Source organism: Bos mutus, unplaced genomic scaffold, assembly GCF_027580195.1.
Source record: "Bos mutus isolate GX-2022 unplaced genomic scaffold, NWIPB_WYAK_1.1 CTG207, whole genome shotgun sequence".
NCBI classification, from domain to species: domain Eukaryota; kingdom Metazoa; phylum Chordata; class Mammalia; order Artiodactyla; family Bovidae; genus Bos; species Bos mutus.
In genome coordinates, this window is record NW_027219526.1 from 118072 (window position 1) to 131283 (window position 13212).

Genomic DNA, 13212 nt, shown 5'->3' on the forward strand with positions numbered 1-13212 from the left:
GGGTGGGCAGCTGAATTCAGGCCCTGTTCCTGTAGGTCCAGGGTAGGGCTGGCCAGAGGCCTGCCTCAGGACGAGGCTGCAGCAGCCAGGCCCTTGCAGTGCAGTCCAGGGGACCATCTAGCTGAACAGGGCAGAGACCAGTGACTGCGTGGCGGCGGCCAGAGCACTGACACGCCGGCGTCGGTCGGAGGCACCCTGCTCACCCGTCAGCACCCTGGAGGGAAGGGGGGCCTGGGGGCCAGGCCCGCCCCTGGATCATGTGCCCCTCCTTCAGGACCTTCCGCGGGGCCGACGAGGGGATGCAGGACGGCGAGCCCTCATCCCTCCAGAGCTCGAGCCACTGTGGGCCCGTCACCACGTGCCCCACTGCTGCCCCAGGAGCTGTCCTGGCGCGGGCGACTGAGAAAGGCAGGTGAGGCCGTGTGACGGGTCAAGCGCCACACAGAGTCAGAGCAGTTGGAGCTGGAGAGACCTGGGGCCGTTGCTTTCGGGGCCAGAGAGACCTGGGCCACTAGCTTCGGCTGAGCGACCCCGCGCCCCACCCCCACCCCCAGATGCGTCACAGGGGAGGGTGGCCTCCCAGGCAGCACACTGCAGACAGGCAGAGGGCCTGAGGGTGGCGGGGGTGGCTCGGGGGCTCCATCCTGCCTCCCAGGGCCAGGCTGCGGCCTCTGGGGGCAGAGGGGGCAGGGGGAGGGGGAACACCCAGACGTGTGATCTCCAGGCCTGCGCTGCAGTGCAGACGGCGGGGCCGGCCCAGCCCAGATGGGTGCGACCTCCATCCACCTCCAAGGCGGGAGCCCTTGAGGCCCTGGGACACCCCCCTCCCCAGACTCCATCCCTGGCTGTTCAGGCTCAGTCGTGTCGGACTCTTTGCAACCCCACGGACTACAGCTCGCCAGGCTTCCCTGTCTTTCACTATTTCCCAGAGTGGTGCTCAAATTCACGTCCATTGAGTCGATACCATCCAACTACCTCATTGTCTGCTGTTCTCTTCCCCTCCTGCCCTCAATCTTTTCCAGCATGAGGGTCTTTTCCAATGAGTCAGCTCTTCACATCAGGTGGCCAAAATATTGGAACTTCAGCATCAGTCCTTCCAATGATTATTCAGGGTTGATTTCCTTTAGGGTTGACTGGTTTGATCCCCTTGCAGTTCAAGGGACTCTCAAGAGTTTTCTCAAACACCACAGTTCAAAGGCATCAATTCTTCAGCGGAGGTACTTTCAGGATTCACGTGGGAATTACAGCATCACATGCAGAAAAGGAAAAAATGACAGAAACAGAAGGCATCCCAAACCAGAGAGAGAGACTCCCCCCCGCCCCCAGGAGAAGCCCAGGAAGGGACTGAGTCAAGTTAACCCCTCCTTCCTGGCCTGGGTGCCTGTGGACCAGTCCCAGCCCAGGGCCAGGTGTGCAGAATGAAGAGCAGCACCCCACCAGTGCCCGTGGCTGCCCCGTGCCCCGCCCTGCATCGAGGCTCTGCCCCCACACCTGTGTACCCTCCCCCATCTGCCTCCTGGAGAGCCCCAGCCCAAGTCCCCCCAAATCTACCTGCGCCCCCACACTTCCTCCCGAGCCTGGCTGGCGTGGGCCCGCCCCTCCGTTAGCTGTGACAGTCCGTGGGATCCTCCAAGCCAGAATACCCGAGTGGGGAGCCCTCCCTTCTCCAGGGGGTCTTCCCAACCCAGGGATCCAACCCAGGTCTCCTGCACTGCAGGCGGATTCTTTACCGCTGAGCCACCAGGGAAGCCCAGTGCCCCAGGAGCCCCTTGTCCCTGAAGGACAAGGCTCTGACCCCAAGTGGGTCTGGGGGCTCCTGGTCCTGAAACATTGCTCTCAGGGAGGAGGGTGTGTGCCAGGAGCACGAGGGCAGGGGAGTGAAGGTGGGGGTGGGGTGGGGGTGGAGTGGGGGTGTGTGGGGTGTTTGTCTGTGTGGTGTGTGTGTATGTGGTATGTGTGATGTGTGTCTGTGTGTGGTGTGTGTCTGTGTATAATGTGTGTGTGCTGTGCGTGTGTGGTGTGTGTGTGTGGTATGTGTGTGGTGTGTCTGTGTATGGTGTGTGTGTGTATGGTGTGTGTTTGGGTATGGTGTGTGTCTATGGTGTGTGTGTGGTGTTTGTATGGTATGTGTGGTGTGTGTGTGTGTATGGTGTGTGTCTGTGGTGTGTGTGGTGTGTGTGTGTGTATGGTGTGTGCGTGTGCGGTGTGTGCGTGGTGTGTGTGTGTGGTGTGTTTTGTGTGTCTATGGTGTGTGTGTGTGTGGTGTGTGTGTCTGTGTATGGTGTGTCTGTGGTGTGTCTATGGGGTGTGTGTGTTGTGTGTGTGGTGTTTGTGTGGTGTGTGGTTGTGTGTGGCGTGTGTTTCTGTGGTGTGTGTGTGGTGTGTGTATGGTGTGTGTGGTGTGTGTGTGTGGTGTGTGAGTGGTGTCTGCATGGTGTGTGTCTGTGTGTGGTGTGTGTCTGTGGTATGTGTGGTGTGTGGGTGGTGTGTGTCTGTCTGTGTATGGTGTGTGTGTGGTGTGTGTTGGGTATGTGTGGGGTGTGTGGTGTGTATCTGTGTCGTGTGTGTCTGTGTATGGTGTGTCTGTGGTGTGTGTATGGTGTGTGTGTAGTGTTTGTGTGGTGTGTGGTTGTGTGTGGCATGTGTTTCTGTGGTGTGTTGTGTGTATGGTGTGTCTGGTGTGTGTGGTGTTTGTGTGATGTGTGGGTGGTGTCTGCATGGTGTGTGTCTATGTGTGGTGTGTGTGGTGTGTGTCTGTATGTGTGTGTGTGTGTGGTATTTGTGTGGTGTGTGTGTAGTGTGTGTGGTGTGTGGTGTGTGTGTGTCGTGTGTGTCTGTGTATGGTGTGTCTATGGTGTGTGTATGGTGTGTGTGTAGTGTTTGTGTGGTGTGTGGTTGTGTGTGGCATGTGTTTCTGTGGTGTGTGTGTGTGTGTGTATGGTGTGTCTGGTGTGTGTGGTGTGTGTGTGTGGTGTGTGTGTGATGTGTGGGTGGTGTCTGCATGGTGTGTGTCTATGTGTGGTGTGTGTGGTATGTGTGGTGTGTGTCTGTATGGTGTGTGTGTGTGTGTGGTATGTGTATGGTGTGTGTGTAGTGTGTGTGTGGTGTGTGGTGTGTGTCATGTGTGTCTGTGTATGGTGTGCGTGTGGTGTGTGGTGTGTGTATGTCCTGTATGTGTGTTGCCGCGCCCTCTGGGCAGCGAGCCCCCCTCCCACGGCCGGGCACTGGGGAGGGGCTGTCCCGGCACCGCGGCCCCAGCTGTGTCATCACTGGGGCACAGGACAGGCGCAGTGGCTCCTGGCAGGGCCCAGCGCACCCAAGGGCGCCAGGGGACGGGGGCCCAGTGGCTGCAGAGCAAGGGGGCCCAAGCCGGCTTCATGCTGGACAGGTCTCCCTTGGTCAGAATTCCCACCTCCGAACTCCACCTGGGCAGAGGTGCTTCTCCCGGGCCGGTTCACAGACCTGGGGACAGTCACCCCGCACGTGCTGGGACAGGGCAATTCCCAAGGTCTGTGAGGGACCCGTGCCCACCAGGCGGTCTGGGGCTTGGTCCTATGGGCAGTGGGCTCAGCCCCAGCTGGGCGGGAAGGGAACAGCCAAGAGCAGGGGCCCACTTCTCCCAGGGCCCTGCAGGGCCTGAGGGGGTCTAACCCTGGGCCCCCCAAGGCAGAGCCCGGACTTGGGCCGGGAGCAGCAGTTCCTCTCTGAGGCCTCAGGAGTGACCAGGGCAGGCAAGGAAGCCAGCGGGGGTGGGCAGCTGAGCTGGCCTGACCTGTCTTCCTGGGCTGCTCCACGGGCGCTGGTGGAGGCTCACAAGGAAATGAGTCCTTTCCACAATCGGGCGTTTGCAGAATCCAACAAGGGCGGGATTCCAGCCCGCCTTCTGTGCTGGAGGCAAGCAGGTGGGCCTCCCGCGGCACCCGAGGGTCCCCAGCCCACAAGCCCCGGGGGCGCATGGCCTCCCCAAGGCCAGGAGAGCCACGCGGCAGGAACGTGACGAGGGTCCGCCATCAGGGGGCTTCCTGCGGAGGAGTCACACGCCCACCTTCTCCAGACTCAGGGCTCAATGCCTGCCGGGACTTGGGGAGCGTAAGAGGCCACCGGGGATGGGCTGGGAGGAACGGACCGCACGGGAGGAGGACCGTGTCCCTTGCGACACTCGTCACCCAGATGCTCGGGCACATACTGGGTGGGGCCTCTACAGGGCGGGCAGTGGCCAGACTAGGGGGTCCTGGGGCCACAGAGGCACGGGAGGCCCATCTCCAGACCTAATCTCTGCAAAGGTGCACCTCCCACAGCCTCTGCGAGCGGGGGTACAGCTGGCAGTGCTGGCTTAGGGCCAGGGTCACTCCCCGAGCCCCCGGGGGCCCGCTGCAGGGGCCACGCCTGGTCTCTGGAGAATGGAGACACTGGGGCTGTCACCCACCCTGGGGCTAAGTCAGAGCCGGGGGCGTGAAGGAGCGCCCACCAGACCCAGGGGAGGGCGGGCCCTCAAGGGCCTGAGCTGGTGCCCGGAGCGCGCGTGTGCACCCTCGGGCCTACTGGGGTCGTTCACTGTTCTTCAGGAGGCCTCAGCCCGTGGAGGGCCACCACCCAGGTGGTGAGGCACCCACCTCAGAGAGGGGACAGAGCAGCGGCCGGGCCTTCGGCCTCCTCCGCTGCCCTTTGCTCAGACCCACGGCCCAGGATGGGGGTGGGGGAGCCCAGGGGCAGAGGCTGGAAGGCCCGGGGCCTCAAGAGGGGAAGCGAGAGCCCCCTCCTCCTCTGGGCCTCCGGGAGCCACAGGCTCGCCCTCTGCTGGACCAGGAAGGTCTCGGAGGCTTCGGGTCAGAGTCCAACTGCCCAGACTCCCAGGTGAAGCCTTGATGTGAGGACGTGCCCAGAGTGCAGCGTGGGGTGGGTCCTGAGGCCGGTGGCACCCTCCTCCATCTCCCTGGCATCACAGCTGCCTCAGTGACTCATGTGTCGGGTACAGTGCCGGCAGAGTGTGCAGAGCCAGGCCACAGGTGCCAAGCGGCCAGGAAGGGACAAGCCCAGGGGTACGGACACTCACAGGAGGTTGGACTGTCAGCTCCAGCCAAAACCACCGGGTGCACAGCCGCTGCCGGCCGTCCTGACCTGCTGACCCCAGGCCCACACCGCCCGGCCTTCCTGCCGCCACTGACCGCCCAGCCCGGGGCCTGTAGGGGGCCTGGCTCGGTGCAGATGAGGAGCCTGGAGCCATGGGGCAGGGTCCCTGCGCCGCCCCTCCGTGGACAGTGGCAGACGGGTGGGGAGGTGGAGAGGCAGCCAGAGACGAGGGTCATCAGAAAATAGTTTAATTCTGTACAGTGGTCACCAGGCTGATTACAGGGGAGACATGAACGCTCACAGACAGACTCTGCAGGTTAGCAGCGCAGCGCAGCGCCGCCCACCTCGTGGACGCGCCACCGGACAGAACAGATCACAGCGTGACACACGTGGGAGCACGGAGTGCCACGTTTCCTTTGGGGCCAAGAGAGAAAAGGAGAGACCTGGGAGGCTTTGGAATGCTTTCTCTTCTCCTGCCGGGAGCGCCATCGGCTCCGACCCGCTGAGCACATGGGCACGACGCGACGACCGGGTGCAGCCACGCCCGCCCACGCCGCCGGAGCCCTGGCCACCCTCGAGGGCCGCTCACAGCACCGGCTCCAGAGCCAGACACGCAGCCGTGCCTGCAGGTCAGAAGAGCGGCCGGGAGCCCTGGCTCTCAAACTCGGCCCACGCATCGTTGAGCTCCATGAAGATCATCCGGGCATACTGCTCGTAGGGCTGCCCCCGGGCCTGTGGGGCGGATGGCACTGTGAGGGCGGCCTTTCCCCACACCCACCCACCCCAACCTGGCACCCACGCCAACCGTATCCGGCGGCCCCCGCGCCCGCGCCCACCTTGTCGGGGTGGACCACCAGCACGGCGCGGCGGTAGTGCTTCTTCACTTGTGCGGGCGTCACCAGGTCGGCCATGCCCACCGGCGTCCAGCGGCTCTCGCCGTCCCACAGCGCCGTGTGCAGCGTGGACAGCAGGGCGCGGATGTTCCTCTCCTTGCCCTCCGTCCACTCCAGAAGCTGCGGGAGACAAGGTGCCACTGAGGGGCGCTGGGCCCTGGCCTGCACAAGCCCCGCAGCTGGGGCGAGCCCCACAGAGCCGGGCTTTGACCAAGAGACGTGTGGCCCTGTTTCTGCACTGACCCTCCCGGCACGGCCAACATGTCCCCAGGTCTGGACGAACGGGACGTGGACAAGAATGGCATGCGGAACCAGGGACCCCATCCTCGGCAGGACGTCCACAGGTGACCTGCGGTCGCAGCCTCCGCCTGTCCCCAGCCTGGGGCCCCAGTGCCCGGTGGGAACGAGGCTGGACTCCAGGGGGCCCCTGAGAGGACCCCGCAACCCCGTCCCCCACCTGTCCGCCCGCGGCCGGGGCATAAGCACACAGATGTCCATCACCCTGGAGCCTCTGCGGGTCAGACCCTGACCAGCGTCACACCTGGCTGGTCTCAGAGGAGAGAGAAGCTTAACGAGCACGAAGCCTCTCGTCCCAGCCACGTGGGGATGGCTGATTTTTCACCCCAAAGCTTTGAGAAGAGCAGTGAATGTGGACAGAAGCCCCCTCCCCTCAGAGTGCCGCACACAGGCCCTCACGTCTGAGCCGGCGGCCAGCTGCCTGCATCCCTCCCCTGGTACCTTCAGCTTCAGCGGATCCGAGTCCCGGGCCTGGTCCTGCCTCCTCATCTCAGCGATGGTCCGCGGCCCCTTCCTGTCAGCCCGCGAGGAGAAGCCCTGGTTGGAGAGCAGGTCTTCAAAGTCATTCTCTGACACCCTCGGCTTTGGACCTGCAGGCGAGCAGAGGGTCAGGGGTGCCCAGGCAGCCCGCCCGCCCCTCCGTGCTGGGCAGGGGCTCAAGGGCCTCTCGGATGGAGGCGCAGAAAGGAGACGGGCAGTGGCCAACGGAGCTGCCCGAGCTGCAAGCTCGCCAGGGCGGGCGGCGTGGTGGCAGGTGTCAGGACCCCCCGAGGCGAGCGCTGCAGTCAGGTCTCACCCGGCCACCGCTGCCTGGCCAGCGAGGCAGAGAAGGCTCCTGGACAGTGTGGCCTGGCCGCCTGAAGTGCCTGCCAGGGGCAGAGGTCACCCAGACACAGGTCTGGAACCGTGAACTTCTGTCCCAAGGGGCTCCCACCAGCGGAGTCTCTTTAAACGCCCTTCCCGAGGACTGAACTGAGCCGGACAAGACGAGACGTGACTCTGCTGTACCCACTTCACGGGGCCGGAGGGGGATACTCACCAAAGCTGGGGGCGCGGACCCCCCGCTCCTCCCGGCTACCGATCACACTGAAGCTGGAGGTGTAGTTAGGCCTTGGCGGTACACTGGCTTTGGGGGGCGGCTTGGCCTGGGGGGGCCACGGGGTGCCCTGGGCTGGGGGCCGACTCGTCTGCCAGGAGCTGCTGGCCTTGGGAGGGGGCGCTGCTTTGGGACCAAAGCCCCCAGGAGCAGCTGCGGCAGGCGAGCCTGGGGAGACAGTTCCCGCGGGAGCATCAGCAACGGCCCACACGGACTGCCCGCAGGCGCTCAGCCCTTGGGGACCGTGCCCCAGGTCGGCGGCTGCGACAGGCCGTGTCGAGCTGGCGCCTGGCGGGCTCCCCTCCCCATGCGTTCACACGCAGGACACAGTCCAGGAAGCTCAAAACCAGTGCCCAGAGCCCTCAGCCCCCGACCGGCACACGTGGGCAGGTCGCGTGTCACGTGTATGGTCCTTGGCCACTTCACGTGTGTACAAATTCACGCACGCAGCAGGGTCAAGACGTCCCTGTTTTCTGACCTGTGACCATCATCTCAAGGACATTCTGGAAGTGGAATCACAGGACAGGTGGCCTTTGAGATGGGTCTTCTCACTCAGGACATGCCCAGGTGCCCCTTGTTGCCGGCAGCCTGGCGGGTGGACGCACCGTGGCGGACTCTGGCAGGTTCCATCAGGCCACTGCCAGTGGCAGCCGTGTGCACCGGGGCCGGACCCCCGAGCAGCCCGCACGTGCCTCCAGGGTGAACAGCAGCAGGGGTCGGGTCCACGGGGAGCCACGCCCGCCAGCTCTGCGCCCGGCGCTGTCCCCGGCACTGGGCGGGGCTGCCGTCCTCTCCGACGCTCACTCATCCCCAAGGCGGGCGGGTCCGGCTCCGTTTTCCCTGTTGCTGCCCCCACGTGAGCGGGAGCCGGCGCGCGCGGCTCAGAGCTGCTTTCCCCACTGTAGCGTCCATCTTGCTGACAGCCGTCAGCACAGCAAAACCTTCTGACTAAGTCCGATTCACCCATTTTTCTCTGACGGATCACGGTCTGGGTGGCACACCTTTCTGTTCCTCTTCTCAAGGCTTTAGAAAATCTGCAGCCGCTTCTGAGCAGTGGTCACTCACTTGCTGTCTCAGGCGTGAAGTTCAGGGCGAGGCCACTTTCCTTGCCCAGCGCCTCTACAAATGGCTCGCACCGCTGTCCTGCAGGTCCTCCATCCTGCCCCAGGACCCGTGTGTCTGTCCTGCCCACACCACGCAGGGCTAACTCCAGTAGCTTGAGTCTGCCAGGGCTCGGTGGGCTGAACGGACCCCTTCCCCCAACTCTCCAATAAATTCTACAGTGAGTCTGTCTGAATTCCGGTGGGGACTAAGCTGACCCCTTGACCACTGCTGGAGAGCCTTCCCCTCGCTGGTCTCTGGGCGGCGAGCTAGTCTCCAAGGCCTTCCCCGACCTCTTTCCTCATCTGTTTCGTAGCTTCACAAGTCCTGTGCCTGCTGGGTAAGAGCCGCGAGTTTCCTTCTTTCTTCTTTTGTGGCGACTGTAGACAGTGCTGCTCTGAACTGGGGGCTCCCTGCAGGTGCTGCCAGCAAACAGGAGCAGCCCTGGTGTGTCTGTTGCTCCCGCGTCCTGGGACCTGAAGCTCTTTCCCAGACAGCTAACTGTCTGCCCGGGAAACCCTAACTGTCTGCACACGGCCACACTGCCTGTCCCTTCTGCCCCTCTCCTGCCTTCATGCACTGCCGGGCTCAGCCCTGGAGAGCGTGCAGTCTTCCGAAACCCAGCGTGAGGCAGGCAGCAGGACTCTGAAGACGTGCTGGCTCAAGTCTACAGGCTGCGAGCCGCCGGACTGTTGGCAGTGCTCCCCACGGTGGGCTGGACTCCGCGGACACCTTCTCTGCACCGTGGGTATGATCACAGTTCCCTCTGAGCCCTCCCTCCGCGGGCCCTGCTCGTGGGTTTGAGGTGCTGAGCCGGCCGTGCCTTCTGGGACGAGCCCTGCCTGCCGTGGCGGGCTCTCGTGCTGGTCTCTGTCTGTGAGCAATGCTGCCTTGGGGCCTCTGGTTTTCTTCTGCACTGTCTCCATCTGGTTTTGGTATCAGAGTGATACCAGCCTCATAAAACCAACTGCAAAATACTCCCTCCTCTTCCTACTTCCTAAAAAGACCGTGCAGAACTGGTGTTCTTTAAACATTTGGTAAAATGGTCCAGGGAGCCCAGCTGGGCCTAGAGAGCTCCTCCACGGGTGGTTTCTAACTGAGCTCAGGTTCACCACAGTTACAGACCCTCTCCAACAGCCTCCTCCCCGGCGTGGCCCCTCACAGCAGGCCCAGGTGTGGGGCTGAGGCCGTGAGTCTGTCTTCCTTTGGCGCCTCCAGGCTCTGTGGACAACTCATGCTAACCTCTCTTTTTAATCCATCTTAGGAGAGATTTGTCAGCTTTACTGATCTTCTCAGAACTGACGTTTTGATCAACCCGTTTTCTCTAGTTTCTTCTCTTTCTCACTGGTTTGGGCTTCTCACGATTCCCTTCCTTCTATTTGCTTTGAGCTTACTTTGCTTTACAAGCATCTTTAGCTGAGAACTCACAACACCAGTGAGCCGTCTCCTCTTTTCCAAACTGCACACTCAATGACACACGTCTCCCTCCCGGCACTGCTTTAGCTGCGTACCTCACGTTTAGCCATGTTGTGTTTTCACTTTCATTCCGTTTGACAGTTTTATTTCCCTTAAGACTTGCCACATAAGTGTCATTCAGAATTGTGCCATTTGGTTCTGAAAAGCTCAACTTCTGAGTTACCTCACTGCCATCGACCTCCCGTTCGGCTCTGCCGGCCGGGGAGTGACACACTCCATGTGGTCTCCTTTCTCCCTTGCTGAGGGTTGCCCGCGGCCCAGCGCGTGGCCTTTCCTGGCAGCTGCATGGGCCCTGCTGCTGGGCAGTGTGCCGCGGCAGCCCGGGCCTCGCTGGCCCCCGTCTGCGGCTCCGTCTGTGCTGACACAGGGATGCTGAGGTCTCCAGCTAGAATGTGGGTTTGTTTCTCTGTTCGGCTCCATGAGCTTCACGCAGGACTGTTTTCTGAGGGGGGTGTGATGGACGTCTGGGGTCACAGTGCCGGGCTGAAGGTGGGGCTCCACCCTGAGAACAGGCGCCCCGGATCCTAAGAAGTCCTTTCCACCACAGGCAGCACCCGAAAGGCTCTGGGTGGCCCTGCCTTTCGAGCCCAGACACACCCACAGTTCCAGGAACACGTTCAGGGAGACAATGAAACCTTGTGAAAGTCCGGGAAGTGTCTGGGGATGTTATTTTCACCTAAAATTCCACATGCCTCCCAACTGCCAAGGGATGAGACACACTCATGGCCTCCAAAGAACCAACGTCCTTAGAGGGCTTCTCAGAAAGGACAGTGACGGTGGTGAATTCTGCACCCCGGCCCCACACTCCAAGCGGGGCAGGCAGGTTCCACCATCCTGGGCTGAGGCAGACCCCAGCTGGCCCCCACACTCCATGGAGCTGGCAGAGGAGCCAGTCCCTGTGCCTGCTCTGGCAGCTCCTGGCGTTGTCTTGGCAACAAGCTCCTGAGAGAAGGCAAAGGGGCATCTGCTGCTGTTGCTGGGCCCTGGGGAATTGGGTGAGGCCGCACCTCAGGGGGGTGCAGACCCCACAGAGAGGCCTGGTGCTCCCCATGGCCTCAGGGGGGTGCAGACCGCCAGAGAGGCCTGGTTGTTTCCCACTTGTCTCAGGGGGGTGCAGAGGCCCTCTGCAGAGAGGCCTGGTGCTCCCCACGTGCCTCAGGGGGTGTGGAGCCCCCCCTAGAGAGGCCTGGTGCTCCCCACGTGCCTCAGGGGGGTGCAGGGGCCCTCCGCAGAGAGGCCTGGTGCTCCCCACATGCCTCAGGGGGTGCACAGCCCCCCCCAGAGAGGCCTGGTGCTCCCCACGGCCTCAGGGGGGTGCAGACCCCCGAGAGAGGCCTGGTGCTCTCCAGGGCCTCAGGGGGTGCAGACCCCCCAGAGAGGCCTGGTGCTCCCCACGGCCTCAGGGAGGTGCAGAGCCCCCTCAGAGAGGCCTGGTGCTCCCTAAGGCCTCAGGGGGGGTGCAGACCCCCCAGAGAGGCCTGGTGCTCCTCACGTGCCTCAGGGGGGTGCAGAGCCCCCCACCCAGAGAGCCTGGTGCTCCCCACGTGCCTCAGGGGGGTGCAGAGCCCCCTCAGAGAGGCCTGGTGCTCCCCACAGCCTCGGGTGGCCATTAGGTTACCTTGGAGGCCGGAACTGAGGTCGCCGAGGTCTGCAAACGGGTCCTGGCTCTGAGACTTGGTCTGGCCAGCCAGAAGGCCAGAAGGGGCTGGCTGGTCTCCAGGAGAGAAGAAGGTGCCTGGAGAAGGGCAGGGGCGTCAGAACCTGCGCACTGGGGTGGCACAGCCTCCCCCAGCTCACGTGCTGAAGGCCTCACTGGGTGTAGTCACCTCGCGTGGGACAAGGCCACGTGCAGCGGAGCCACCCCCAAGGCTCCGTGCGGCACTCCCCTGACAGCCCGAGCAAATCGTCTGGGCCCGCCCCGCCGGCCCTCAGAGCCCATCCAGAGCGTGAGTGCGCGTTCCCACACTCTCCATAACTCTACAGACTGTCCTGCCCCAACTCCTGGGTCACTGAGGAATCACTGTGAGGTCATTACAAGTGACGGCAGCTCAGAAAGAGCTCTCATCAACTAAAGGGAAAAGGGTGAATCTCTGATGCAGAGAAATAGAGAACGTGGAGCAGTTCTCAAGAGAAACACAAATAAGCAGACCCATACGAAACAATAATCAACCTCACTCGTAATGAAAACAGCAAACTGAAAGAGCTGACAGCCGGTCAGACCGCCAGAGTCCCATCCGCGAAGGGCTTCCCAGGCGGCGTAGTGATTAGGAGCACACCCGCCAGGGCAGGAGCCCAGAGAGACCCATGTCGGTCCCTGGGTTGGGATGATCCCCTGGAGGACGATCCCCTGGAGGGTACGGTAATCACTCCAAGATTCTTGCCTGGTGAACCCCACGGACAGAGGAGCCTTGGAGGCTGCAGTCCACAGGGTCACAGACAGACATGACTGAAGTGACTTAGCATGCACACACACGTCTGTAAAGTCACGGCCTACAGATGAACAGAACTGAGAGAGTCACGCGTCACGGGCCTCACACACGCCGCTGCCTCCAGAGCAGAATTCAGCACGGGCGCCTCCTACAGGACACGCGTAACAAGTGGGAGGCCAGTCGCCCTCCCGGCCCCAGGAGGACAGACCAGGACAGCCCGCAGCCTCCCCGGAGCCCTGCAGGAGGCACTAAGGAACAGTTGGGGTGAAAACTTCAGAACCAGCGCAGGTACGGGAGGGAAGGGCTGGGGAGGGCACAGTCTCCCCACTAACCGTCTGCAGCCAGCGCGGGGGCCGGCGCCTCAGCCCAGGCATCCCAGGCTCCCAGCAGGTCGGGGTGGCTGGCAGAGGCTGTCATCTTGCTGGGCTCGGCGGGCAGGTCCCCTGGGAAGACAATGGCGCTTTCTGAGGGTCCCCGGTGGGGTGGACACACAGCCTCACATGAGCTCTCAGGGCCCCGGGGACAGCCTGGCTGTGAGTCCCGTCTGCGGGGCACCCCCATCCCCTGCTCGGGCGGCCGGGCAGGGGGCCCCCAGGCTCACACCCTCCAGGCCGCCCTCTGACTGGTTCCCTCAGGCTGAGGACAGGGCGTGAGGAGTCAGCAAGTGGAGACTCTGAGGGCGGTGCTGAGACCAGCGTCTGGTTCCTCACTTGAGAGGTTCTCCAGGGGCCTCCTCCCGCTGCAGCCAGCCACACACAGACACCCCCAAACCTGCCTCCCACCCCATGAACCCAGCAGGGTGCACAGTGTGGACACCGGCTGCGCACCCGTCCCGGGGGAGGGAGGACCT

At 62.9% G+C, this 13212-nt stretch overlaps 1 protein-coding gene across 3 annotated transcripts in view; it reads right to left on the minus strand.

Moving 5' to 3' along the window:
- Window positions 1-5302: 5302 nt before the first annotated feature.
- The window catches only part of GAK (cyclin G associated kinase), a 48037-nt gene continuing 40127 nt past the window's right edge, over window positions 5303-13212 (minus strand). For 2 of the 3 annotated variants that reach the window (XM_070366765.1, XM_070366767.1), the window contains exons 23-28: window positions 12695-12805; window positions 11552-11668; window positions 7300-7524; window positions 6702-6850; window positions 5907-6083; window positions 5303-5802 (exon numbers count right to left, since the gene is read on the minus strand). In XM_070366765.1, the coding sequence (XP_070222866.1) occupies window positions 5701-5802; window positions 5907-6083; window positions 6702-6850; window positions 7300-7524; window positions 11552-11668; window positions 12695-12805 (881 nt within the window). In that variant the 3' untranslated portion in view covers window positions 5303-5700. The remainder of the gene's footprint in view (window positions 5803-5906; window positions 6084-6701; window positions 6851-7299; window positions 7525-11551; window positions 11669-12694; window positions 12806-13212) is intronic. The other variant, XM_070366766.1, reaches the window with a different exon arrangement.